Raw genomic sequence first — 27,759 nt, 5'->3', positions numbered from 1 at the left:
ATAAGAACAAAGTAACGAGCATTAACATGGAAGAACAACACGATGCTTTGCAGATATGAAATAAGTATAAAAGAACTTCCATTAATGGACACAATATTATTATTTTGGTGAAACCTAAGTATTTACTATGTAGTATATTATGTATGTATATGCGTTAAAACTCGTCATTTTACATATCGTCGGCTTTATTTGAAATATTATAAAAGTACACCACGTTTGGTACTTCACGTAAACAAACAACACGATCGTCCAATTAAATTAATTCAGTCGCAATAATAGTAAATAATATTACGAAATCAAAACATCCCGGCGCCGCTCGTCAAATGTTTCACAAACGACACTCCTCAACAGAACACGTACTCTCTAACGCAGATGGGGCACCGGTCGGAGGCCGAGAGACACTTCCTGAGGCAGTCCGCGTGGAAGAAGTGCGAGCACGGCGTGACGCGCGCCGCCTTCATCGGGCCCAGGCACACCGCGCACACGTCCTCCAGCCCTGCCAGCTCGTCCGCCGTCGCCCGCCGGAACCGCGCCAGCGAGCCGCGCGCCTCCCGCAGCCGGCCCAGCGCCTCGCCCAGCCGGTGCCGGCCGTGCACCGCCACGCATATGTACAACACGAGGAACGCCAGCCGCCAGCGCCCGCCCCACGCCAGCGCCGGCACCAGCGGCGTCGCGATGGCCGCCGCCGCGCCGCGCGCCGCCACGCCGCAGTACAGCGCCTCCATGCCCTCCAGGCTCTCCAGCCGGAGCGCACCCACCACCGCCGGCCACAGCTCGAGGAACGTCTTCTCGGACACCAGGTAGTAGGTGGCCGTCGTGACGACGTACAGCGCTGTCGGCTTGAAGTGCTCCAGCCCCTGCTCGAGGCCGAGCGTCAGCAGGATGAAGGTCATCGTCACTATGAACGTGACCGCCTTAGTCCACTCGAGGACGATCTTGGTCGCGGACATGGCGAGGTGCTTCACCCGGGAGTGGCGGGTGACGTTGACGTACGGGGACCAGTCCTCCTTCGTGCAGATCTCCCGGACGTAGTTCACCGAGTACGTGATCACGTTGTAGAACATGAGGGAGTACAGGGACGTCAGGCGCCCCTGGTAAACCATTACTCTGTCGCACGCCGTAAAAATCAGCAGCTGCAAAAAATAAATACTAGTAATAATTATTAATTGTTGTAGTATAAGTCCCTAACTTTTATTTGTAATTAATCTTAATACTTACTTAGAAATAATAGTTTGGGACCTATAATTTACCTACGTTAAACTCACTTTGGCATCATTTAAGTAATAGAAAAATCGTAATTTGATATGATTTATCCACTTTCAATAGGTACCTGACTGATCATTGTGGAAAGATTGTTCATTTGTAGGAAGAGTCGCTCTGCTCTATCGAGAGGCGCGTACGCGCTCTTCAGGACGCTCAAAACGCAAGCTGTCGGCACGCGCAGTTTGCGTGCAGCTTCTGAAAAACACAAATTTGACTATAATTGTTTTGTTTTACATGGGGCACACTAAAAGTTTTGCACTTCTAGCTAATTGGAACTATTTAAGTTTTGAGTGTTATATTTTTTTGCAACCTTCTTAGCAATTTAAATAAAAAATTGGCGGGAAATCATTTGTCAATTGTTTTTTATCACACATCGAAGTCCCTACGTACGGTACGCAACGAAATTGGAATCGAAAAGATTATAGAGCGATGATTTTTTATGATTTTAAAAGTTCTCTCCCTCCGCAAGACTGTGCTGCTTATCTTCAAATTGCTTTTAGTAGAGAAGCACCTTCTTTGAGCACCGTGAGGAGATGGTATGCTAAATTTGAGAGAGGTCAAGTTTTTTTACATGACGAATTTCGTGAAGCGGCCTTCAACTGTCGTCTACGAAAATAATGTGGCTACTGTTAAGCGGCTTATTGAAGAAAACCCGCCGATTAACTATGAGACAATTTGCGGACTATTGGGTATTGGTATGAGCCAAATTCAAAAACTTTTAAGTACACGAAGAATTGCGAGTTCGGAGACTTTATTGTCGTTGGATACCTCATGAACTATAACAGCGCGGGAGCAGAAGCGAGCTCGCGTGGAATGGTGACCACAGGCCACAGATGCTACTGAAGCACGACCACGGACATTCTAATGCTGTTTATGACATTGTCACAGGAGACGAAACGTGGATTTGTTGTTTTGAACCCGAAAAAAAACAACAATCTTGTGAGTGGGTGTTTGAAAATGAGAATAGGTCAACAAAAGTGAGTCAGGCGAGAAACGTTGGTAAGAAAATAATCGCGTTTTTCTTCTGAGCTACGGATCCCATCTGTACAATTTCACTTAGAGATGAAAAGAGTGTTAATGTTGAGTGGTATTATATCATTTGTTTACCCAGGATATTAGAAAAGGTTCGCAAAAGACGACTAAAAAGCCGCATTCTCCTACACCATGACGACGCCTCTTCACACACGGCCAACAAAACAAAGTCATTTTTAGCTTCCGCTAAAGAGCACAACTCGTCACCCATCCTGCGCATAGCCCGACCTATCATCCTGTGATTTCTGTATTTTCCCCAAAATTAAAAATTTTATGAGAGGTTTCACTTTTACCAACTCCGAAGAGGCAGTGATAGCGTTCAATCAGCACGTAGAAAACATGGCTTCAGATTTGTGGTCCTCCTGTTTAAAAAAATGGTTCGATCGCATAAAAAAATGTTTAGAATGTTAAGGAGAGTATTTTGAAAAGCAATAAACATAATATTTTGGTTATAACGTCATGTCGTTTTTTTTAAGTTACGCAAAACTTATAGTGTGACCTACGTAAACTAAAGGTCTAGTCTACTAACAAATTACTTATACTGTACCTAACACACCTTTAATTACTCTAAAGTAAATATTAAAAGGTAAGATTTGATTGGAACTTATATATCAGGCCAGCAAAGAATTTATTTTTGCAGGCCAGGCGATGAGCTCTTTTGCTATCACATTTTATAAAGTCCCGCCACAAAGTGAATTTTGGCTCCTTTGTGGTGAGAGTCCCGACGCACCATCTACCGACCTTCGAGAAGAAGGAGTTCTGGCCGATTGGAGTCGTCTACAGGAGGTTCCGAGGACGACTTCCGAACACGTCGCAGACAATACGTGTTTAGTGTTTTAGTGTTAGTTTTTAGTATAATTGTTTATATGTTAGTCTATAGGGTATTTATAATATGGGCCAAGATGCCTGAATTAAATAAATAAATAAAATACTTAAATAAAAAGTAACTTAGTTAATTATCCATGTGTGTGGTACCAAAATCAGCGTATTTTTATTGTTCAAGTTTAACAAACTCCTTTTAAAAGAACGTAGCAACAAGCTCAGGCGAGAAAAGGCGAGGAAATTTTATTCCAAGGCTGGTCAGCGATTGTCCATAACCTGTCACATCGCGTTGCTTGTTCATTTTAAGCAGGAGATTTTTTGCTCATTTGCATTTAATTAATATTCCTATCATTTGAAATAAACTGTACCAACTATAACCACGACGACATTTTCAGCTTTTATGTGAAAAAGAACCAAGTATTTTTAAAATTTTTAAAACAATATTTTGGGGATATAATGAAATCGGTACGTTTTCATGGATATCTCGTATCAATTTTCAAAACTAAGAATATTTACTTGGGGTGGTGCGGTCAAAGGAATGATTTTAAATGCTTCTAAGGATTTGCCTTTGTCAACAATTTTATAAAAAAAAAAAACTTTAAATGTTAAACTGGAAACGCCTGGCGAACATCCAAAAGTTTTTTCGTCCATTGAAGGAGGGCAATATCCAGTTGAAAGGCGATAAATTTTTCGTATCGCTTTAACAGTTATACAAAAAGTGTACGCGCAATGATTTAAAAAAGAAAATGTAGATGTACCATTTAAAAAAAGTATTAATAAAATATCGACGGGTGAGAGCCAAAAAACTTTTTAAAAAATTCATAACTTCCATTTTTATCAACATAGAACGTTAAAAATTGGAACGTATTTATATTAATCTGAGGCCTATACGATGAGTTTGTTCAAATTGTTCTAAAGTTGATATTTCATTGATTTTTAACAAGTTACGACAAAATATTTTTCTATTTTATGCAGCAGAAATGTTGTATCTTTGAGAGGAAATGTATAGACAACTTAAAAAAGCAATTTTTTTTGAGCGACGGATCTGTCGTATCTCAAATATAACATGTCCCTACAAATTTCATTTCGCCGTATCTTGTTAACTTAATAAAATTGCATTACAACTTTTGGTTTAAGTGCAAACTCGGTGACAGACGTTGTTAAAATGGAATGCTGTATCTTAAAGTGAATGAATTGTTTGTTTTAAAAGAATGTCATTATAACATATTACAAGAAATAATACGATTATTTACTGTTATTTGTTTATATATTATAAGAAAATAAACAGGGAATTTTACATGTGTGCAGCAGAAGATTACGTGAAAAACGCACGGTGGAAGACTGCCACTCATTAAGGTGATGACAGGCAATCTTCCACCGTGAAGAATGATGGCGACAAGTTGCAGAAGCACTCCCGGTGATACAGCCGATAGAGGAATCAGAGTGCAGCTACATCTCGGCGTAATTCCAAGGGGTCATGCCTGTTTGAAATACTATGGCAGTCAACAATTCTAGCGGCTCTTCGTTGGATACGATCCAAAAGGAGTAGTTGATATTTGGCGCCCCTATCCAGAGATGAGAAGAGTATTCCATATAAGGCCGAACCTGCGCCTTGTAGAGTTGTAGACGTTAGCCCGGACTATAATACTGTCTGGTTCTGTTAAAAACACCAAGTTTTTTCGAGGCTAGCCTGGCTTCACCCTCTAGATGACACCAGAACTGGCCTTCGCTCGAAATATTTACGCCAAGTATTGAGCCCCCTGAAGCCCCCTGAGCCCAACGATGGGTTAGGTACGCCAAGAGATCACCAGCCGAGCGACCCTTTCGGAACCCGTACTGTTTGTCGCTTAGTAATCCCAAGCCGCCCACGTATCGAAAGAGCTGGCTATTGATAATGGATTCCATAATCTGCGAGAAGATGGAGGTTATAACGATTGGTCTATAGTTGGAAGCATATGAGCGGTCACCTATTTTGGGGATCGGGTACACCAAAGCTGTCTTGCAAGAAGCCGGGACAATGCCAGAAGTGTAGGATAAACAAAAAAGACGTGTTAAGACCGGAGCCAACTCTGGAGCACACTTTTTCAACACAATAGAAGCCGGCCCACTCTGCTATCTACGAGGACGGGTTGGGGTCCTTAGAGAGGAGGAAGGTCAAGTGCGGTGTCCCACAAGGTTCGCGTCTGGATGTTTCTTGCTTCGACTGGGTCCTGCGGTGTGCTCTTCTCTCGGGCATGGTGCTCGTCTGTTGTAGACCACACCTATGTCAGCCGCATAGAGTGGCTTGGGCTTCGGGTACGCCTAAGCAAGCCCGAAACCCTACTCTTCCGCGGACCCGGGAGGAGAGGTCCCCCACCCGGAGCGCGACTTCTTATCGGAGAGATGGAGGTCAGGATGAATCCGATGCATAAATGTTTTGGACTCATTCTGGACGGAAGGTGGACCTTCGGCCCTCATTCCCAACAGTTGGGACCGAAGGTCGTGAGGGCGGCGTCAGCGCTGGGCCGGCCTCTGCCTAATATAGGAGGGCCTAGCAAAGCCTGCAAGCGGCTATACTCCGGAGTCTGTCGGAATATAGTCCGGTACGGTGCCCCAATTTGGGCAGATTCCCTCACCGGTCGTAAGAATATATGAGAGGGCCAGCTGCGAAGAGCGCAGCGGGTCTTTGCGGTGAGGGTCCTGGTCCTGGTGGAAAACCCGGCGTGGGAGCTTGTTGGGACGGTCTCTGCCGAGTTGCACCTCCTCGTTTCAAAGAGGTCACGGGGCGAAGACCTACATTGGGAGGAGTTCCGATGGGTCCGAAAGCTGGGATAGCAGTGGCTGTTGAGGAGGTGGGGTGAGGGCCTGGCGCAGGCCCAGTATAGTTAACGTACTGCTCAGGCTCTGCATCCAGTTCTTGCGGCGCCGCAAGAGAAAACCCCTCACCTTCCGCCTTGCACAGGTACTCACTGGACACGGATGTTTTGGTGCGTACTTGTGTAATGCTGCCAGGAGGGAGCCAACGCCAGCCTGCCATGAGTGCGGTGCTGCGGAGGACACGGCCTAGTACACCCTCGAGTTGTGCGTTTGTTGGGCTGTGCAGCACCATGATTTTTGGCGGTGCTTGGGCGGGACCTCTCGCTCTCGAGCTTTCTCGAGCGAGGTTCGCTGCATGCTCGAGAGCGATGAGGCCTGGCAGGCGGCGGTCCCTTTCTGCGAAACCGTCCTTGCATGCGAGAGGATGATCCATCCTCCGTTCCACTCCGCTGGCGTAGGATGGGAGTACGGAGGCGTCGTTACGCGAACCTCCAAACTTCTGTCTAATCCGGGGCTCCGGGTCAGGATGGGAACCTGACCGGCTTTGCTAGTCCCGGCGCCGAGGGGAATGCTTCAGTTTGCCAAAGCGTTCCCTTATTTTGGAGGAAGTCCGGTCGTGGAGGGAGTCCTGTGTTAGACATATCCAAGACATCCCTCCGTATACGGCTGAAGACAAACCGCAGGTGGTTTTAGTGGGTAATAGTCCCACATACCCCCGGGTTGCTTCAACTTAACTGAGGCACATCCCCAACCCGGGGCACCCATGATGGGTTGCCCTGCCCATCAAAAAAAGGCCCACTCTGCTTTTACTACACTTAATTAAGCTTCATTTATGACACGAATAAACGTGCATTGATACAATAGTGTTAAGAATACAGCAACAAACTCGTTTTCTCAAATCGACGCTTGCGCATCAACTAAAAGGCGTTAAGAACGGCGTATAGGGAGCGCCGGCGAAGGTATCATAGAGGGGCGGGAGGGAGATGAAATGGCGTTACTTATTTCTGTACACATAACTCAACTATATTCGTTGGTTGTAAGTATAGGTTTGAGATTAAAATTATGTGTTTAAAATGTAATAACTTTTTCATACCTATGAAATAAGTATGAAATAAATTGTCGTATCTATAAAAGTACATAACATTTCCCGCAGCGAAATTGTCGTATCCTTGGGAATGTTGTATTTTAGGCGACAGAAATGTCGTAACTCATTTAAATCAAACTCGAGCGTTAAAAACCTGTGTCGTATCTTTTTCTAATTTCTCACGCATTGCCATATCTATCTTTTATCCAAAAATTGCAGTTTTTCGTCTAGTTACGACAATTTTTTTTAAGGTCTGTGCTAAAAGGTGGTAAAAATCCATGGTCGTATCTTTACTAGAATTTATCGTAGAAAGACGAGATGTAGACCATTCGATGCAGATTTTTTTTTATACAACAATCAATTAAAAAGTGATTTTGACCAAAATTCAAGTTACGTCACTTCCGCTTTCACCCGTCGATATACAATGTGTCCCGACACCGGTGTTCGATGATCTATGGCATATTTTATCGACAAATTGGCTCTCAAATTTTTTCTCTCTCTCACGGTTGTAAAATGCAGCCATTTTAGTTTTTATTGGGTTTTCATACTAATCTGACTACTTCACACATGTAAATATCCTATGAAGATAAAAAAGGTCTTATTTGATAGCTAAACTTGTGGACTACACTTACACAGGCAATTTTTTATATTATATATACAATATTTTATAAATTTCGTTGAATAAAACATAGTAAAACCAAAGTTTAAGGAAAATAATTGTAAATGTAATACGTTTTAATTAATGGCTTTTTGTGAAAAATCTAGGGAATTAAACTAGTTCTTTTTTAATTTAATAACATAGAGGATGTTTTCATCTTAAATAAATTCCTTTACTTCTATGCTCTAAGTCAGATAGTTTAGAAGTTATATCAATTTTCTTATGAAGTATTGGTCAGATTAGTATGAAGCCAGAGAATAATAAATTTTTTTTTCAAGTTGGAGAAAAAATTTTTGAAAGCCAATTTGTCACTAAAATATGCCATACATCATGACATTACATGATCGGACACCGGTGTCGGAACACATTGTATAATATACTTTAAATTATTATAGGTGAGTATCCCGAAACTCCACAAATTTTGTTTTTCAAATGAGTTTATGAGAATATTCTTACGACTGCGATGCTTCCAAACTTTTGCGAATAGATATAGATTATATAGACAATCAATGAGAAATAATTAAAAATAATATAAATAATATTTATGAAAGTCGTTCAATATTGCTTGCTCATTTTGCATAAGCCCTTTAAAATTATTAGGGAAAATATTGTTTTCTTGGAAAACAATTGGTATAAAAGGACAGTTTTTCTCCGATACAAGCAGTTCAGAGGAGCCTTCTACAGAAGCAGCAGCACTATAATATTCCTAACATCTGAAAATCTCTGGTAAGTATAAAATATACATAAATATTAGTTATAATTAATATGAAACTCAATTGGAGCATTTGAGTCTTTAAAACAATAATAATTTAGGCCGGGGAAAAAGATTATGTAGCTCCATATAGAGCTACGCGCTACGCCGTAGAGGGCCTACAGGGAAACAATCACTTTGTTCATAGTACAAAAGTCCGTAGCGTCACTTTCTCTGGTATGCCGACTTCAAGGAGGCAATTATTTTAATTTAGTTCATAAACATCGTACATGTGTTGTTGCACGGACTCTCGTACAAGTAAAAGCGAGTGACGCACGTCCGCTGGCCCGTCGCCAGCCCCTTCATTCAGCTTCACATCGACAATGACCCGAGTCTTCGACAAATATTTGTCTACATATATAAACAAACGTCGCCCAATAGGATGTGGGTAGCGAATGATTGTTTCTCCTAAATCCGATTTGAAAATAATTTGTTTATCGGGGGAGTGCGTCTCGTGAATCACAGATATCGCAAAGTCTTCGCTCAGTCTGTTTTTCGACACGAATACTTTTTTGGTTTTGTCACGGACTATTTTTGAACATTGAAAATACTGAAGATATAGAAAATATGTAGTAGCTTACTTAGTTAGCACTTTTACGATACAAAAATTATCATAATTATTGAGGAAGACTTAATTCTTTGCATAATATTTAAATAATTATCCTTATATTGCCCTTTATAATAATACCCCCCCACACCGGTTTCGGTGACGGTGGCCGGTTTCATTGAAACCAGGCCAGGTACGCAGGAGTAATTTTATAGTGCCCAAGTGTGTGCGCAGTACACAGGAGAACTCTCTATTTCTTTACTCTCATAACCCAGTGGGACGGAAGACCGATACGACTGGCGAGAGATCAGGTGCAGGACCGACTTTTTACATGCCCATCCGACGCATGGATCATCTTAAGTACTTGTCAGACAATCAGGTGATCAGCCTGCATTGTCCTAACCAAACCTGGAAGTAACATGTTTCCAACGGGAATCGAACCAACGACCTCCAAGACAAGAGCCACGCTCTTAACCACTGGACCACGGAGGCGTTAGGAGGCGTCGTAATGGCACTATTATTAGGGTTCCGTAATAATCGCAACGTGCTTATAAAGGACATAAATAATGCCGTTTATATGCACGTTGCGATTATTTCACATTACTAGTAAAAAGCTTTATTCTAAAAGTGTTGGTCGATTAAACGACCTATAACTGTATCACTTACAGCCTAGTGCCTACAGGCCACTAAGCCTTTTGTGAGTCACATAAAGCTAAATTAAGATAAATGATTATATTTAGTATCAGTTCATTTCGGCACTGAGCGAGTCGACGACCTCGGGAATTAAAATGCACTTCGACGAGAATAAATCGCCCGAATATTACATTTATTTGGAGCGAGCAGGAATTTGCAGAATTCTTGCCTCAGATAAATTATCCGCTGATTCCATAGACTTAATATATACTGAGCATTATAGGTTTATGGCTGATTCTGTATCACTATATTAACTTGCCATACCTTTCTAAATGGAAGGTAGATTAAATTAATTACTAAATTAATTACAAGCACGCCGTAATCATGCAAACTAATTGATTACTTTGCAATTATTACTATAAAAAATACTCAAATAATATTGATTTTTTATTGTTGCAAAATATTTATTGTGCGAATATGGCAATTAAGGATTTTTACTTCATATATTTACTGTAATCCAAATTATTTAAAAAATTACAGAGAAAAACACGTCTTTTTGCAATATAATATTTAAAGCTTTTTTAACTTTTAACAACTTTCTATAATATTTAACCTCATCCTACATCCGTTGACTGATATAGAATTTATTTTTAATTTGTATTATTATGAGTCTTTATTTAGGAGTTTGTATCACATAGCTTATCTCTCTATTTATATAGTTTTGTATTAGTAAACAACGGGGGCGCAGCGGGTAGGTCAGGTTGGCAGAAAATGTGTTTACACACATCCGGTTTTTATTTTGCAGCGTCTAAAATCAAAGTAAATTATAGCTAATTTCTATTCTTAAAAACAAAACTTTGAATCGCTTTAATAATGTAACTTGTTTGCTGATATCAGCATACAAGTTGTTACATTATACGGGCTACATGCTACGCGCTAAGACCTAAGTGCTACGCGCTTTATAAGCTACGCACTACATGCTACGCGTTACGAGCTACGTACTACGAGCTACGCGCTACGAGCTACGTATACCGTACTACGCGTTACGAGCTAAATGCTACGAGTTACCTATAAAATAAATAAATAAAATAAAATATCTTTTTATTCAAAATGGGTATCATGATACACTTTTTGAAAGTCGAACGAAGAAACTACGTTGCCTACCACCGGTTCGGGAACTACCCCGCCGAGAAGAATCGGCGTAAGAAACTCGCACGGGGCCATCTTTTGCAAAAAAAAAAATGGAAAAATACAAAGTTATGGCTTACAGCTATGTAACAAAAAAGAAAAGTAACCTGCATGGAGCCACCCTATTCCCAAGGTGTGCTGTCCTCAAAGAAATCATTGACTTTATAATACGCTTTAGCACACAAACGTTCTTTAACTGCTTTTTTAATACATGCTGCATATCAAGTGCTACGCGTTACGAGCTACGCGCTGCGCGTTTCGGCTATTTACAACACTGTACTAATAACGTGCTTCATATGAAATATCTCACCGCAAAGAACCACAAAATAAACTTACCTTGTGCCAATTTGGCCACCGCCGGGTACCAGCGCGCCGGGTAGTGGTAGTTGGCGGAGATGAGCACGGGCACGACCAGGCAGGTGTAGGCGGCCATCAGCCATGCGCCGCCGACCGCCACCAGCAGCCCGCGTGGCGCCCAGTACGGCAGCAGCAGAACCAACGAGAGCAGCCATACTGAAATACAATCAATATAGCCTCGATGACGCTAACAATAAATGCTATTTACTGACTTTCGGGTCTCTGTCGAGTCTCCAAGAAGGGCTTATTTTTAGGGTTCCGTAGTCAACAAGGAACCCTTATAGTTTTGGTCTGTCCGTCCGTCTGTCCGTCTGTCTGTCTGTCTGTCCGCAGTTTTGGTCAGAGATTATAGGACCTACAAAGCTGTAATTTGGCATGAATGCACATAATATTAGTGATGTCAACAAAATGGTACATGAAATCATTAAAAAAAATTATGGTACCTTCCCTACACATCAAGCGGGGATAAATTTTTTTGCGCCCACCCCATTGTGTAATAAGGGGGCAAACGAGCAAACGGGTCACCTGATGGAAAGCAACTTCCTTCACCCATGGACACTCGCAGCATCAGAATAGCTGCAGCAGGTGCGTTGCCGGCCTTTTAAGAGGAAATAGGGTAATAGGGGAGGGTAGGGATGGAAAGGCAAGGGAATAGGGAAGGGTAGGGAAGGGAATAGGGTAGGGGATTGGGCCTTCGGTAAACTCACTCACTCGAAGTAACACAGCGCAAGCGCTGTTTCATGCTGGTTTTCTGTCAGCCCGTGGTATTTCTCCAGTCGAGCCGGCCCATTCATGCCGAAGCAAGGCTCTACCACAAATCAATAAGATATAATACTTTAGGGTGTGTATGTGTTCTTTGTAGAGTGTTCACTGTGAAAGTAGCAACGCCGAAAGACCCAATTTTCTTTGTGATTTGTATGGGCAAGCGCCCCAGTGTCACGAATTTTCCCATACAAAAGTGAAGAAAAATTGCTCTTTCTCTTTCATTGTCTTTAGATAGGTTATTAAAAAATATGAGTATTCATAGATCATTTTACGATTTAGGGATCCGTTTGTGAAATATTACGTTTTAAAGTGGAAAAAAATCGTTAAAGTCCCTTCTAGCAGCTAAACGGTTGCTTCAGGAAATGTGAAAAATTTCACGGGAGTAGGAAATATGCTGAATTTAAAAGGAAAACTATCACGGCTAAGAAGACTTCATAAGTAATAGTCGATCAACTAAAAAAAATGTATTCGGAGAAGTAAAAAGGAACTTTTCGTTCAAATCCTTTGAAAGTAACTGAGATGATGATGTTACTAGTGTTAAACACGTTAAAAATGTACATTCATTGCCCTTACAAAAATTTAATAAAACTAGCGGTACTACGGAACCATAATTAAATTGCGCATGGCCCGACACGCACTTGGCCGGTTTTTTTAATTTTATCACTAGGTAGGAAGAAAAAATTAATCGCATTATGCACAGGGCGCAGAAGAATGTTTCAGCAATGTCACTTAACTTAAAATAACTTCGTTAAATAAACATTGCAATCGCCTCTAAAAATGTATCGAAAATGCTGTAATTTAACAAAAGAAGACACCATAAACTCTTGAATCCGCACTGACATCTTATCACTGAGAAATAACTAACCTGTATTCGCAATTTTATCTTCTGATTTTATCTGAATTTTCGAGAAAGAATCACTTCTTATTCGTCCGCGTACTCTTGATATCATACCCATTTTGTATCCTCAAACGTTAGTTTATACAAAGTAAACACAAAAACAAACCACTACTGAGTAAAATCGATGCAAAATAATAAAAAAGTTTATATTTTGACTGAAAACAACACTGAAAACTCAAAATCAACCGCAAGGTTAAAAGCGTGACACATGAATGCGCATTTCGTAGGCGCGAGCGCGGGCGGCGGGGCGGGCGGGGCGGGCGGCGCGTGCGCATACGGCGCACTTGCGCTTTCGCAACATCGCCACATCGACAAAAACAACAAGCGCTCCACTGCGCGTCGTCAACGACGGCATATGCCATAGCCTTAACAAACTCGCTAATACTACAGCGGCTTGTGGACTCCTTCGTGTCGCAACGAGATTATGATGCTAAAATAAATAGTTTATTTTTAATTTAGCACCGTGTCAGTGACTTTTGAACATTATTTGTTACATGTCGTAAAATATAATTACATTCTGCAGTCTATATCATCACAATTATTATGAATTATAAATAACTACTTATGTATGACCACAACGTACATTTTTTCGGGATCAAAAGTATCCTTTGTCCTTTGCCGGGACTTAAATTATCTCCATACCAAATTTCAGCAAAATCGACTAAGCAGTTTGGGCGTTAAGTTAGATACTTAACAGACAGACACAGTTTCGCATAATATATTATTAGTTTGGATGTACCTCTACGATGACTCATGACAAAAGTATTCATGATTTTGCACCAATAGGCATGATGACTATTTATTTTCTTATCGGTAATTGAAAGAAACTTAAAAAATAGAAACTTCGTTGAAAGAATGACTCTGATAGCTTAAAAATTCACCAAGATATGACAATTCAAATATCTCATAAAAAAGACCTGCCCGAAACGCTCCATACAAAGTGCTACGAAACTATGTCTTTCGTAGTTTGTACGCATCGGGAGACAACTTTGTTCGACAGATATATTAAATTTTGCGTTTATGAAAGTGGTTTCATAACAAAAGTTGCTTTTAATTGCATAAGTTATCGAATTGTATACAAATATTAAGAAATTTAATTGAAAAGAAAATCGACTTGAATATCCAACTTTCAAGGCGCATAACAAAAAAAATACAAATGCTATCAAGCTGAAATTTTAGGAACACTTATTTTTTACCGTGATTTCTTTATTTTATTTACAAAATTCGCTAATCTTTGACCTTGTCATCATCCCTATTCTTAAAACTATGATTGTATGTTTCCAATTATAGCAATAATTCATAAGAAAGCAGCCGATCCCACGCCTTCAATGCCTCATTTAATCAGTGTAGATTCAAAAACAATATTGCTAGAACTCATCAATTTAAATGATTGTGCACGTCTTACCTGCTGTCTTTATTTTATGAAAATTTTTGTTGGAATGGGCAACGGCTATTACATTTGGCTTAAATATTGTTTACTTAAAATGACAAAAGTGCACAGCGGTTTTTGGGTGTTATGATTTTAAGTGGGGGTAATGGGGGGCAGACAAAGGTTTTACGAACCTTTGAAATTGGACACTAATTTGTTTATTAGATGGACTTTGAGGAAACTTTGCAGTAATGTAGGCTACATTTTATCCCGGCATTCCCACGGAAACGGGAACCACCGCGCGCTGTAAACTGAAGTCTTCGCGGGCGGAGTCGCGGGCAAAAGCTAAATAATTCTAAAAGAAACCTAATGAGATAGAACCCTAAAGATAAATTACTTTTTTTTATGAAATAAGGGGGCAAACGAGCAAACGGGTCACCTGATGGAAAGCAACTTCCGTCGCCCATGGACACTCGCAGCATCAGAAGAGCTGCAAGTGTGTTGCCGGCCTTTTAAGAGGGAATAGGGTAATAGGGAAGGGTAAGGAAGGGAAGGAAATAGGGGAGGGTAGGAAAGGGAATAGGGTAGGGGATTGGGCCTCCGGTAAACTCACTAACTCAGCGAAACACAGCGCAAGCGCAGTTTCACGCCGGTTTTCTCCGGTCGAGCCGGCCCATTCGTGCCGAAGCATGGCTCTCCCACGTATGAAACACCTTTAATCACTTTAGTACCTTAATTAATGAATCTTACAAACACTATGCATAGTAATATAAGGGGTTATAGGTTAGGTAGGTCTTGCCCGTAGACATAAGAAACCTTTGGTCTTGCATGTCCTCGTCTGTCAATTTACTACTTATCCTGACAAGACAAAAACATTGTATAAATTTCACGTACTTATTTTAAAAAAAGCATAATGTATAACAAAGTTGTAGCCCTTTACCTAAAACGTTTATTTATTGTGAAAAAAAAAAACTTTTTAAATATAAAATCTTATACTCTGTTCCAAGAACTCTAAGATGCACGTGGTGATCCAACTGCTGGTGCTGGGGTGTGCGTGCGCGGCGCACTACACCGGCTTCGACTCCCGAGACCTCATCATCAGGGAGGAGCCGGCGGACGAGGACGGGTAACGTAACTATCGATTATCGGTGTTGTCGTTGCTGGTACTTAAGTTTTTTTATTATTTTCTTTATTTAAAAAGTTTTCATTTTTTAAGCGTCGCATGAGTCGAAAGAGATGGAATATTTACCGTCATGGCACTATTATATTGTGGTCATAATTCACTCGATTGATTGTTTTTCGAATGAATGCTTTATTTTTGTGCTCTGATGTGTATCTTGGAATGATCTTGAATCTGAAGAACACGAGGAGAATAAACAAATAAAATATTTTTGGTGTCTGATAAATCGTATTAGCTTGCTAAAGTTTACCTATCTGCGTACGTATAGCCTATTATATGATGTATATATTTTATTAAGTAATAATAATAAAAGTAAAAATAATACTAGTACTAACGTCGATGTATGTACTTGATTACAGAACCCTGGTGGAATGTCCGGTGTGTGAGAACGTCTTGAGCTTCTTACCCAGCCACGAGGAATGCCCAATCATTCGCGGGAATAAGAAGTATAAAAAGTGTCTCAAAGGCACTTACATCAACGAAGTTTGCGGGAACCGCTTGGACTGCTACAGGGTAATTAATTACTCTAGTCTATACCAAATGTTTCTTTGAATCGAACAAGCTTCGAAGAGCGAAACTACTGAACATTTTTTGATTAAAAACAGATAGACCATCGATGAAGACACTTTTTACTGCGATCGCAGGTTTATAAACTTCAGAAATAAGAATAATAGGCAATTTCGAATTAAAGATTCTAATCCTTCGCCTTCTACAGGGACCTCGCGAGCAGTGCACCGAAAATATGAACTTCGATGCGTACGGACAGAAGTGCGCCCACGGCTACTACTGCGACAACACTTTCCACGTGTGCACCGGCTCAGACTTCGCCATCGAGAGCAAATACCACTGGCTCATCCATCCCGGCTACCGCTTCCCCCTCAACTCCATCAATCACGACCGACCTGAAATGAAATCTATGATTCTGGCTTAATTTTTCTCAATAATTACGCCTTCACGCATGGATGAATGTAAACAAATATAAAAAAATAAATAACAATAGAGCGTGATACTCTTTTTATTCGTAAAATTTATCAAAACGTTCTCGTGTACAATTATACCAAGATGGCTTACTGATACTATTAAAAATGATTTATCAAACCATAAAGCTTAAGGCAATGCATTAAGGCAATCAGTCTAGACCACAGAAATAAATCAAGATAGAACGGCGACGCACGTGCGTTGCTAAGGAATCGATCGTGTCAATTTTTGCTTTGCATTTAGTTAGAACAAATAACTTACCCGTGGTAAGAAATACGTACGCGCTGACTAAATGAACGTTCAACAAATCTTGCTCACTTGTGCAAGATTCAAACACGCGTACTCCACCCACTTATCCGTTCTATCTTGATTTATTTCTGTGGTCTAGACTCTATAATGGGGATTGTCCATTTTTTTTTTAATTTTGCTCATTACAAAAACATTTCGAGGAATGAGGTCAGTGATCGTTTTTCTGTATATAAACGAAAAAATACCCATTAGTTACTTATATTTTTGACCAAATATTATGTTTAACCTTTGTTTGACCGTCAATGGCGTTAAATTAGCAATAAATTCGACTAACATTACGTTTCGAACTTTTGGTAAGCTTCTCGTATCAGCTTTCACATAATGAGAACTTGCTTTTGACGAACCAGCCATTATAAATAAGATTGAAAGGAAATTTAAAACATACTGCAGAGGTCAATTGGTCGCCGATGATGACGTCAGCGCGAAACTTTAATTTATTGACAAAAAACTAGCCAATGAATTTCAAAATTATTTAATTTACTTATATTCTTAAAATACCCTATTTTAACGAAAAAAAAATATAAAAAGTACATGTGATTTTTTTGGACAATGCCCAATCAGGAATCAGGCATGTATGGAAACCTAAAATTAATTATAGTCAGAAATTTTTTTGCATCAATGTTTAGGGGGGGGTTACATAGAAGAAAATTAACACGTATTTGAGGGAGTTATGAATAGCTTAAAATTAAAAAACCGATAGGTGCGTTAGCCGCCATATTGGTTTGAAGCTCATTCTTTTTTAGACATACTTACTTAATATTAAATTAGGAATTTTAAGGAAACCGTACATTTTCACGCAAAAAAAATAGCTTGTGTCCCTTCACGTGGCCTACTCTATATCTGTGCCAAATATTGCCATAAAATTGCTCCAGTAGTTCGTGAGATAAACGCTTCCTTATATTTTCCCCGTTTTTAGGGTTCCGTACCCAAAGGGTAAAAATGGGACCCTATTACTAAGACTTCGTTGTCTGTCCGTCTGTATGTCTCCAGGTTGTAACTCAAGAACGGTAATAGCTAGAGAGTTGAAATTTTTACAGATTAATTATATCCGTTGCCGCTGTAACAAAAAATACTAAAATTAAAATAAAATTAACATTTGAGGGGGGCTCCCATACATCAAACGTGATATTTTTGGCCTTTTTTGCTCTATATCAATAACAGCAACAGGTAGGTACTTGGATTTTTCACACAATCCTTAGTGTTATGTGTACTTTAGGATTTAATAATAATATTAATATAAAATAAAAAATTAAGAGGAGCTCCCATACAAAAAACACAAAATTTAACCTAATTTTTCTCTATAATGGTACCCTTCGTGCGCGAGTCTGACTCGCACTTGGCAGATTATTATTTCACATTTTCCTGTTTCTTCGGTCCTACTAAACCTAAGTTCAACAGGACCGAACGTGATAATTTACATATCTGGGGGCATGGCAGTGCCCCAGGCAAGCTTTTTAGCAAAGGCACGGCCGTACCATACTTTTCTCGAAGCGGTTCGCGGCTATTTCATACCCCCTTTATCTTCGATGTTAACAAAGCTAGGGATTTAGAATTTCGGCCACTAGAAGCAAGTATTAAAACTAGCTTAACCTCCAAATTACATTAAATTTCAATAAATAGTTTAATAGTTACGGACAATGATATTCTATGTTACTAAGTATTTTAGAAACTCATTGGTTACGACTTACGGATGGTCAAGTTTACTACATTTTGTCACTCACTGACTGACAGATCATCAAAATTCTAAGGTACTTCTAGCAGACATAGAACCTTGAAATTTGGTACCCGGATAAGTCTATATTCACAATGAAAGGAAAAATTATGAAACCAGCCAAGTGCGAGTCGGACTGGCGTACAGAGGGTTCCGTACCGTAAATAATAGGTTTATTTAATTTTTATTATTAATTATAAAAGTTCAAATACAATTAAGTTTTTTCTGAAATTTTCAAAAACCTTGCTGTTACCATTATGGATATAGAGCAAAAAAGGGGAAAAAAACGTGTTTGTTGTATGAGGCCTCCCATTCATAATTTATTTTATTTTAATTGGACTATTAGCTTTTATAACGACCCCAGAAATACATGATTTGTGAAAATTGCAACTATCTAGCTATTGCGGTTCTCGAGATCCAGCCTAGTGACATACGGATGGACGACGGAAGGACAGCGAAGACTTATTAATAATATTCTTTGTTTTCCTGTTTTCATCCTTTGGGCAGGGAAACCTAAAAACTGAAAAATAATATAATAAAAAAAATAATATGTTACTGTAAAAGCTCGAACTGCAGTAAATCCTAAGATTTTCTAGTGAAACCTAAGATTTACCAATTCCTAATGATAAATGTCCGAAAAGGTTTGCGATACGAACTTTTACCACCATAAACTTAGTTGGTAAATCTTAAGATTTACGTTAATGGCACGGTATATGTTGCACAGTAAAAAAAAGGTCAAGTACGAGTCGGACACGCGCACGAAGGCTTCCGTACTGATAGAGAGCAAAAACAGGCCAGAAATTGTGTTTTTTTGTATTGAAGGCCCCCTTATATCTTTATTTTATTTTGATATTATTGCCCTCAGCACTCAGCAGTGGGACACTGCAGGCTGCTTAGTGCTTATAATAATAATAAAGTGGTATTAAATGTGGAAGAGCCATATTTCGGCACGGATGGGCCGGCGAATTAGATATTCAGAGTTGTTGTATGTTGTATGAAAATAGTTGGTATCGTATAATATAATAATTAATGTTACCTACCTGTCTAATAGTTCAATCAGGTAAACCAACATTTACCAGTTGACAGTAGTAAAACCTAGCATATACCGAATTGTAATGGTCTGACGTGGGAGAGCCATGCTTCGGCACGAATGGGCCGGCTTGACCGGAGAAATACCACGTCCTAACAGAAAACCGGCGTGAAACAGCGCTTGCGCTGTGTTTCGCCGAGTGAGTGAGTTTACCGGAGGCCCAATCCCCTACCCTTTTCCCTTCCCTACCCTCTCCTATTTCCTTCCTCACCCTCCCCTGTAATTCCCTTCCCTACCCTCCCCTGTTACCCCTTAAAAGGCCGGCAACGCACCTGCAGCTCTGATGCTGCGAGTGTCCATAGGCGACGGAAGTTGCTTTCCATCAGGTGACCCGTTTGCTCGTTTGCCCCCTTATTTCATAAAAAAATGGTCGAAAATATCGGTCAAATAGCTAGTAATCTATACTAATATTATAAATACGAAAGTATCTCTGTCTGTCTGTCTGTCTCGCTTTCACGCCAAAACTACTGAACCGATTGTAATGAAATTTTGTACACAGATAGTCTAAAGCCTGAGAAAGGACATACGCTACTTTTTAACTGGAAAAAGGGGTTGTAAGGGGGTGAAAATGCGTAAATATATTCAAATTAAGTTAGTTCCAAAATCTCATAACAGATGGCGCCAAGAGTCACCTAGGTCGCGCTATCGCTTGCTCATAATATGTATTTCTATAAGAGGTGTTACCATGTTGAACAAAGTTTTTCGATTCTTTCGATAGTTATGCACGTTATTAATTAATAACTCACCTACCAACTTAGATATCAGAATTATCAGAAACAACAGCGCAAAAACTACTGAACCGATTGTAATGAAATTATGTACACAGATAGTCTAAAGCCTGAGAAAGGACATAGGCTACTTTTTAACTGGAAAAAGGGGTTGTAAGGGGGTGAAAATGCGTTAATATGTTCAAATTAAGTTAGTTCCAAAAACTTATAACAGATGGCGCCAAGGGTCGCCTATATCGCGCTATCGCTTGCTCATATCTAATAATAATTGGAATCTCGGAATCGGCTCCAACGATTTTCATGAAATTTAGTATATAGGGGGTTTCGGAGGCGATAAATCGATCTCGATCAATAGCTAGGAATCATTTTTAGAAAATGTCATTTTATTCGTGTTTTATCGAATACCGAGCAAAGCTCGGTCAAATAGCTAGTGTATTTCTATCAGAGGTGGTACCATGTTAAGATAAGTTTTTCGATTCTTTCGATTGCTATACACGTTATCAAATAACTCACCTACCAACATAGGTATCAGAAACAACAGCATACCAATAATAAATACTAACTAGTTTATGGGCAAAGCTAAAGTTGTGTGCAGCTAAGTTTTGTAAAGCTAAATAAGCTTTAAAAGGTATAAAAAAGTTAAATAAAAAAAAAATATGATGTGCACACTACACGGCTGTTTTGGGTATTTTGATTTAAGGGGTACCAGGGTTTTAAAAGGCTTTTGACACCAATTTTGTTGACACCGCGCGCTATAAACTGAAGTCCACGCGGACGAAGTCGCGGGCAACAGCTAGTAATAACATAAACTACGGATAATAAAAACTAAGCAGGGCTACGAATAATAAAAACTAAGCAGGAGTCACCATCTGTCGGACCGCGCTGGACCGCCGCACCGACCCATTGTGTGCGGACGTTTTGCAGACCATGGAATTCAATGATATTATATGAAAAACTCAAAGATGGAATTAATATTATATAATATGTCGTAGGATTATTTGATAAATCGAATTATCGCGAAAATTCTAGGGACTTCGCGAAAACACTGATAATTAGACAACGGTGATTACTATTTTCAACCTTACTGACAAAAGGTCGTGTTTTCGCGAAAACGCGAGTCGCCTTAGTAATATTGACATTTCAAACATAAAGTCTTTAACCAATCAGAGAAGATGTTGTGGGGTGCTTAAACCGACCAATCAGTGATTTTTTCGATAATAACTAACGATTCTTTTCGCAATTTTACTAAAGCGACTCGCGTTTTCGCGAAAACACTACTTTTTGTTAGTAAGGTTGAAAAAATGTAATGTGTCTAATTATCCGTGTTTTCACGAAGTCCCTTGAATTTTCGTGAAAATTCGATCTATCAAATCATCCTACGACATATTACTGGAGGAAAACCTGCGGGACCAGTTCGTGTCGGGTCCCGCGAGCGACGAGATGAGGAGTCGGTTGTTCGCGGAGCCGGACTTAACCTACAAACGGGCGGTGGAGTTGGCGATGGCACTGGAGGCCGCGGAACGTCACGCGGAGACGAGCGGCGCGGGCACAGCGGGCACGGTGGGCGCAGCGGGCGCAGCGGGCGCGACGGCGGTGCACCGGCTGGGGAGCGGCGGCGGCAGGGCGGGCCGCAGGCCGAGCGGAGGCGGCGGCAGCGGCAGCGGCGGCGGTGGCAGGCTGTGCTGGCGGTGCGGGCGCGGTCACCCACCGGACAGGTGCCGCTTCAGGAACTTTTCGTGTGATCGATGCGGCGCTAAAGGGCATCTAAAGGTGATGTGTAAGACCGGTGTTGAGAGGCGTCGGGAACCTTCGGATAGTGAGGTATTTATGAACAAAAAACAGTTGCATAACATCGCAGAAAGCAGTGAGTCCGAGTACGACGATTTCTTTAAAATTTGTGTAAACGGCTCTAATGATAAGCCTTATGTACTCAAGATTATTGTTAATTCTGTACCGATTTCTTTTGAAGTAGACACGGGGAGTAAAATCTCAGCAATCAATTGCGAATTTTATCGTAAATACTTTTCACATAGTAAAATATCGGGAACTAAACTTAAATTACATTCATATACGGGTGGTACAATAGAACCTTTAGGTTTCATTATCGTGTCGGCCCAGTGCGTGGACGCGCACGGTGAGACGCGCGCCGCGCGGGCGCTCCCGCTGTACGTCATCCCCGGAGGGGGGCCCCCGCTCCTGGGCCGCGCGTGGCTACGTTGTTTACATCTCGATAAAATTAATATTGCACTATACAATATTGAGTCTCACGGGGAGTCTGAACATATCGTACAGAAATTGAGTCGCGAGTTTGCCGATGTTTTTGCCCCGGGTTTAGGAACGTGCACGAGTCGATTCAGCCTCAGATTACGAGATAGTAAACCTATATTTATTAAAGCTCGTAACTTACCCCTAGCGATGCGCAAACCGGTCGAAGCGGAATTAGATAGGTTAGTTCAGGAAGGAACTATAGTAAAAATTCAAAATTCTGAGTACGGGACGCCGATCGTGCCCGTGGTCAAAAGAAATGGGGATATCAGAATTTGTGGGGACTACAAGGTCACGGTTAATCCTCAACTCGTACGCGAACCGTATCCCTTGCCGCGTATCGAGGAGCTGTACGCCACGTTGAGCGGCGCTCAGGTGTTCTCAAAAATCGACTTGGCACACGCGTACGAGCAATTTTTACTTGATGACGATTCACAAGCGTGCACGGCAATTAGTACTCACGTAGGTACTTTCAAGTACATCCGTACGCCTTACGGATTAAGTTGCATCCCCGAAAAATTTCAAAAGTTTATGGAGGAGGTGATGAGGGGCGTCCCGATGACGGTCGTTTTCATCGACGATATTTGCGTAGGCGGAGTCTCTTTTAGTGATAATTTACGTAATTTGAGAGAGGTATTAGCTAGATTGCAGAATGTGGGACTTAGAATTAAATTTGATAAATGCGAGTTCTTTAAAAGCAAAGTTTGCTACTTAGGGCACGTTATAGATAAAAACGGGCTTCATCCAGATGATAAAAAAGTAGCAGCCATACTCAAAGCTCCCCGGCCTGAGGACGTCACACAACTTAAGGCATTTCTGGGTCTCGTAAATTATTACGGTAAATTTATTGCACATTTGAGTACTATTTTATATCCACTTTATAAATTGTTGAAAAAAGATACCCCTTGGAAGTGGAATACGACATGTGATGAGGCCTTTTCACAAATAAAGCGTATGTTGAGCTCTGATGTTGTGTTGGCTCATTACGACCCGAATGTCGAGTTGGTGCTGAGCGTCGACAGCAGCGCCTACGGCATAGGTGCGGTACTGGCGCATAGGTATAAAGACGGTAGTGAAAAACCTATCTGCTACTCGTCGCGGACGCTATCCTCGGCTGAGCTTTCATATAGTCAGCTGGACAAGGAAGCCCTAGCTATTTATTTTGGCGTCATTAAAAATCACCAATATCTGTACGGCAGAAATTTTACAATTCGGACGGACCACAAGCCATTGTCTCACATTTTTGGCGATAAAATAGGTATTCCGCAGTCTGCGGCTAGTAGGTTACAGCGGTACGCGGCGCGGCTGGCGGCCTACACCTTTTCTATTGAGTGGATTAATTCAGCGAGTAATGCACCCGCAGACTGCCTATCTCGTCTTCCTTTACAGTCAAAGTATGTCACCGAAGACGACGATAGTATATCGTATTTATTTTTTATAGAAAATGAATTTCCTATTAATTATAAAGATATCGCAAAGGCTACAGCGCGAGGCTCCATATTGCGTAACGTTGTAAGATACATATCTGTCGGTTGGCCTAAAGATGTATCTCATAAAGAGAAGTGCTACTTCGATAGAAGAAAGGATCTATTGATCGAGAATGGTTGCATCGTTTTCAACTATCGAATCGTCGTACCGCCCGTATACCGAAAAAAAATTCTAGCCGAATTGCACGAGGGCCACTTAGGCATCGTAAAAATGAAAAGTATTGCACGAAGCTACGTTTATTGGCCGGGAATAGACGCCGAGATTGAAAATATTTGTAAGTCGTGTAGTGCCTGTCGCCAGCAGCGCGATCTCCCCCGCACGCCCCTCTCACGCCGTGGCAGTTCCCCGCGCGCTCCTGGCAGAGGCTCCATGCGGACTTCGGCGAGTACAAGGGCAAACACTATTTAATTATAATCGACGCCCATAGTAAGTGGATCGAGGTGTTTCAAATGAACACCACTAGTGCCTCGGCCGTAATTAAGATATTTCGGGAAATATTTGCTAGGTTCGGGCTTCCGTCCCAAATTGTTACCGATAACGGGCCACCTTTCACTTCTAGTGAATTGAAATCGTACTTGGATAGGAACGGCATCGTACATAATCTAACTAGCCCCTATAGGCCAAAGGGTAACGGGGCGGCCGAGAACGCTGTAAAAACAGTTAAAAACTGTATAAAGAAGGCTCACTACGAGGGGTTAGACGTGGAGCGAGCCCTTAGCAAAATGCTCTTTCAATATCGTAATTGCGAGCACGCAACTACCGGAATTCCCCCCGCCGTGGCCCTCCTGGGTCGCAGGCTTCGTGGGCGTCTAGATCTCCTGCGTTTCGATGTGGAGGAGCGTGTTCGGGCCAAACAGTCGCAGCAGGTCGAGCGTGCAGGCGGCACGCACCGTGACGTAGGCGTAGGTGACAGGGTATTCGTGCGAGACTACTCGTTACGTAACAATAGGAAATGGGTCGAAGGGCGAGTCAGCGAGCAGGTCGGGCCAGCTTCGTTTTCAGTTAATGTACCTACCGGTACAGTTAGGCGGCATGCGGATCAAATTCTGCTGCAGAAACAGAATCGCTACTCGCTGTCTCGCGCCTCGGACAATGATAAGGATGATGTAAGTGACGAGCGCTCAGCTGTTACTATGGAGCAGACGCCGGTCGCCCCCGTCAAGTCGGCTGAGCCCGAGCCGAGTGCGGCGGCGGCCGAGCCGCCCACCCCGCCTCCTGTTAAAACTATCGAGCTGCGCCCTCGCCGCGGGCGACCGTATACATTAAACATAGATTAAAATGCATATCAAGTGCACCTGTTTTTTCATAAGGGATATTAGGTATTTTATAGCTGTTATCTACGCTGTTATCGATGACCTATCATTGTTTGTCAAAGCAGTGACGTGCCGAATATGGAATATATTACTTTTGTGCTACTTAAATTTCTTGTATAAGAATTATTTGTACTTATTCTTACTTTAGTTAGTTTATTACCTAGTAATAATGAATTATTGTTATAATTTAGTTGTCAATTAAGTTGGGAGGTGTTGGGTACGCGCCGTACGCGCATTAGACTATTACCTATATTTTGTAGGTACTTCGCGATCGCTCCGTGCGAATGCATACATTGCAATAAATCAGTTCGTTAACCGCCGCCCTTGTTTTACTACGTATCTAACTATATACTACGTTACGTAATACGTAGTATTATACATATATTAATTCCATGGTGCGGACCAAGTAAACGAGTCAAAACACAATACGGCCCACTTGGTTTTTATCATCGCCTATCAGTACTTAATGAAAACTACTAAAAAAATATATTATGTATGGGATATTTTGGATGATTTATGGAACACCGTTTTACCCATTGATAACGCCCCACACCACGCTACACTAGCGCAGCACATTAAAAAATCATAGTAATTAAGCATTGTACTAATTAGTAATATACGGTACCTAAATCATGCGAAAGTGTTTCTGTTTGTCTGCCTCTGCATGCTTAAAATGCTACATCAATTTTGATGAAATTTTGCATGGAGATCGAGTCCCAGGAAACGGGAGTAGATAATAATATATTTTTAACCCTGAGTTTTAACCCCTTAAAAAGGTATCAGCTTATGAACTTATCCCCAACGAAATTGCGGGGGTCAATTATATATCGGGCTAGTTTATCAATAAAATTATATTCAAGTTCCAAAAATAGACGTTTTAACAACGTTTTAAGATGAGTTTACGCAAACAATCTTTCATATTGAGGTTAAAGATCTACCAATAATTTCGCATTTTATTATCTACCAATGTCCAATTTCTACCAATATTTGGCACATAATCTACGAATTTTTTAAAATTCAGTTTGGCAACACTGCGCACTTGACACTTGGGAAAAAACTTAGCCCAGTATTGCCAGCAATAGGGATTTCCTAATAAATTTAGTGGAAAAAATTCGTACAGTGGATGGAGGTAAATTATTATTTGGTGATATTTTTGGGGGTAAAATAATTGCAGCGAAAATATATATTTATTTTGTATTCAGTATTATTATTATCATTTTTTATTTCTATTTTACTATTATTTTACTAACATTTTTATTGTTAAGTATCATGTTTTATTATAATTATTAAAATTTCAATGAACTACATACTTTGCATACTATTTATTATAAAAAAGTCGACGTCGAGTCGTTTTGATCGCAATTCGCACCCCATCGCACCCCAACTCCCAAGTCCCATCTCCCAAGTGATTAGTGAATAGTAGTGACTGACCGAACTTTCGGATTCGGCCAAAAAATCTAGTTTCGGCCTTAGTTTCGGTTTCGGTCAAAATATAGCCGAAACTTTCGGCCCCGCCGAAACTCATGCGTCGTTCAGTAAACTTCGCAGTTAACTCGTGCTTGCTTGTCAGCGAGGCCTCGGCTCGGTTCGCCGCTATCTATTTAATCGTGTTTTGAGAGTTTTCCAGATTAGTCCCAAATCAAAAATTAGCACTTCGTTTTATTTTCATTAAATTGTCTAAACTTATTGTTATCGAAATTATATTATTGAATTTTATGTCTACGACAAACACAGGCCTTTATAATATACATAATTGTTGGCAAATTACGTGTTATTTTACCAATGTTTCCCAAACAAACGATTTAGTAGTTCTCATTGAACGCGTTCCTACGGGGATGTAAATCTCGTTTTGTTTCAAATGGATTTCATAATCTTCTTTTAATCACGATTAATAAATCTGAGTGTATGTGACGTCACGCGATGATTTTACATTGTTTTATCATTTTGGAGTCTAGTTACGTTATTTTATCAACAAAAAGCAAGAAACGTTACATAAACTACCCAAACCTATCATCTTGACATTTTTTTCGTTTATGATTTTCGATTTGCCATGAGGCAGAGGGCCATGACACTACACTGAAAGGACTTTAACGGCTTTTATGAAGTTTAACCGTACAACATTGGACATTCTGAAGATAAAACTCGGATTTGCTGTGAAGGAAGTAAATGTGTTTTATGAAGTTAAAACTCGAATATTGGGCGCTCAGAAGATAAAAATCGGATTTGCTGTGAACAAGTTTACTTTATATTGGTGAAATGCAATTGAGTGTTATTTAAAACGTGTTTATACGTTTAGAACCGGTTTAGTGTGCGTTTTGCGTCTTTGGTGAAATCGCACCTACTTGAAATCGTATAAAAAACGGAATATAGTACAAAAAGTTTCAAGGGAACATATTCGAGTCCAAGATTAATAATATTTATTTTAAGAAATATCGCAAAAAATAAAAAAATTCCATGTGCTATAGTCTGTCAAGTGGCATTGCCACTTTTTAATTTCTTCACTTTCTTGACGGACTATACTTTAGTTTAAAAAG

General features: G+C 40.6%; 4 protein-coding genes across 4 annotated transcripts; 3 read left to right on the top strand and 1 right to left on the bottom strand.

Annotated features, from left to right (window-relative positions):
- Positions 1-144: 144 nt before the first annotated feature.
- LOC121725980 lies at positions 145-13,016 on the bottom strand. Its single transcript, XM_042113197.1, has 4 exons — positions 12,762-13,016; positions 11,111-11,287; positions 1,331-1,458; positions 145-1,133 (listed from the first exon to the last, which is right to left on the bottom strand). Exons 1-4 carry the CDS (start codon positions 12,850-12,852, stop codon positions 345-347), a joined length of 1,185 nt encoding a protein of 394 aa, XP_041969131.1. The 5' UTR covers positions 12,853-13,016; the 3' UTR covers positions 145-344.
- Positions 8,203-16,350, top strand: LOC121725996. The gene is made up of 4 exons (XM_042113215.1): positions 8,203-8,381; positions 15,171-15,289; positions 15,703-15,856; positions 16,059-16,350. The coding sequence occupies exons 2-4, from the start codon at positions 15,180-15,182 to the stop codon at positions 16,272-16,274; spliced, it is 480 nt and encodes a 159-aa protein (XP_041969149.1). The 5' UTR covers positions 8,203-8,381; positions 15,171-15,179; the 3' UTR covers positions 16,275-16,350.
- Positions 16,351-18,970: 2,620 nt separating this feature from the next.
- Positions 18,971-24,859, top strand: LOC121726118 (uncharacterized protein K02A2.6-like). The gene is made up of 2 exons (XM_042113352.1): positions 18,971-18,982; positions 21,555-24,859. The coding sequence occupies exons 1-2, from the start codon at positions 18,971-18,973 to the stop codon at positions 24,318-24,320; spliced, it is 2,778 nt and encodes a 925-aa protein (XP_041969286.1). The 3' UTR covers positions 24,321-24,859.
- On the top strand, positions 24,362-25,189 carry LOC121726117 (uncharacterized protein K02A2.6-like). Its single transcript, XM_042113351.1, has one exon. The coding sequence runs from the start codon at positions 24,362-24,364 to the stop codon at positions 25,187-25,189; it is 828 nt and encodes a 275-aa protein (XP_041969285.1).
- Positions 25,190-27,759: the final 2,570 nt, after the last annotated feature.

Source organism: Aricia agestis, chromosome 4 (genome assembly GCF_905147365.1).
Source record: "Aricia agestis chromosome 4, ilAriAges1.1, whole genome shotgun sequence".
Lineage (NCBI taxonomy): Eukaryota > Metazoa > Arthropoda > Insecta > Lepidoptera > Lycaenidae > Aricia > Aricia agestis.
The sequence above is the reverse complement of the archived record's forward strand: the minus strand, read 5'-3'. Positions and strand labels throughout refer to the sequence as shown.

What these genes read in the sequence shown, in the direction of transcription:
- LOC121725980 (XM_042113197.1), bottom strand. Translation starts at nt 12,852, where the DNA reads ATGGGTATGATATCAAGAGTACGCGGACGAATAAGAAGTGATTCTTTC. An exon ending in GGTGGCCAAATTGGCACAAG is followed by an intron (nt 1,459 to 11,110) that starts GTAAGTTTATTT and finishes TGTGTTTTTCAG; the next exon opens with AAGCTGCACGCAAACTGCGC. An exon ending in TTTCCACAATGATCAGTCAG is followed by an intron (nt 1,134 to 1,330) that starts GTACCTATTGAA and finishes TATTTTTTGCAG; the next exon opens with CTGCTGATTTTTACGGCGTG.
- LOC121725996 (XM_042113215.1), top strand. Translation starts at nt 15,180, where the DNA reads ATGCACGTGGTGATCCAACTGCTGGTGCTGGGGTGTGCGTGCGCGGCG. An exon ending in GAGCCGGCGGACGAGGACGG is followed by an intron (nt 15,290 to 15,702) that starts GTAACGTAACTA and finishes ACTTGATTACAG; the next exon opens with AACCCTGGTGGAATGTCCGG. An exon ending in ACCGCTTGGACTGCTACAGG is followed by an intron (nt 15,857 to 16,058) that starts GTAATTAATTAC and finishes CGCCTTCTACAG; the next exon opens with GGACCTCGCGAGCAGTGCAC.
- LOC121726117 (XM_042113351.1), top strand. Translation starts at nt 24,362, where the DNA reads ATGAACACCACTAGTGCCTCGGCCGTAATTAAGATATTTCGGGAAATA.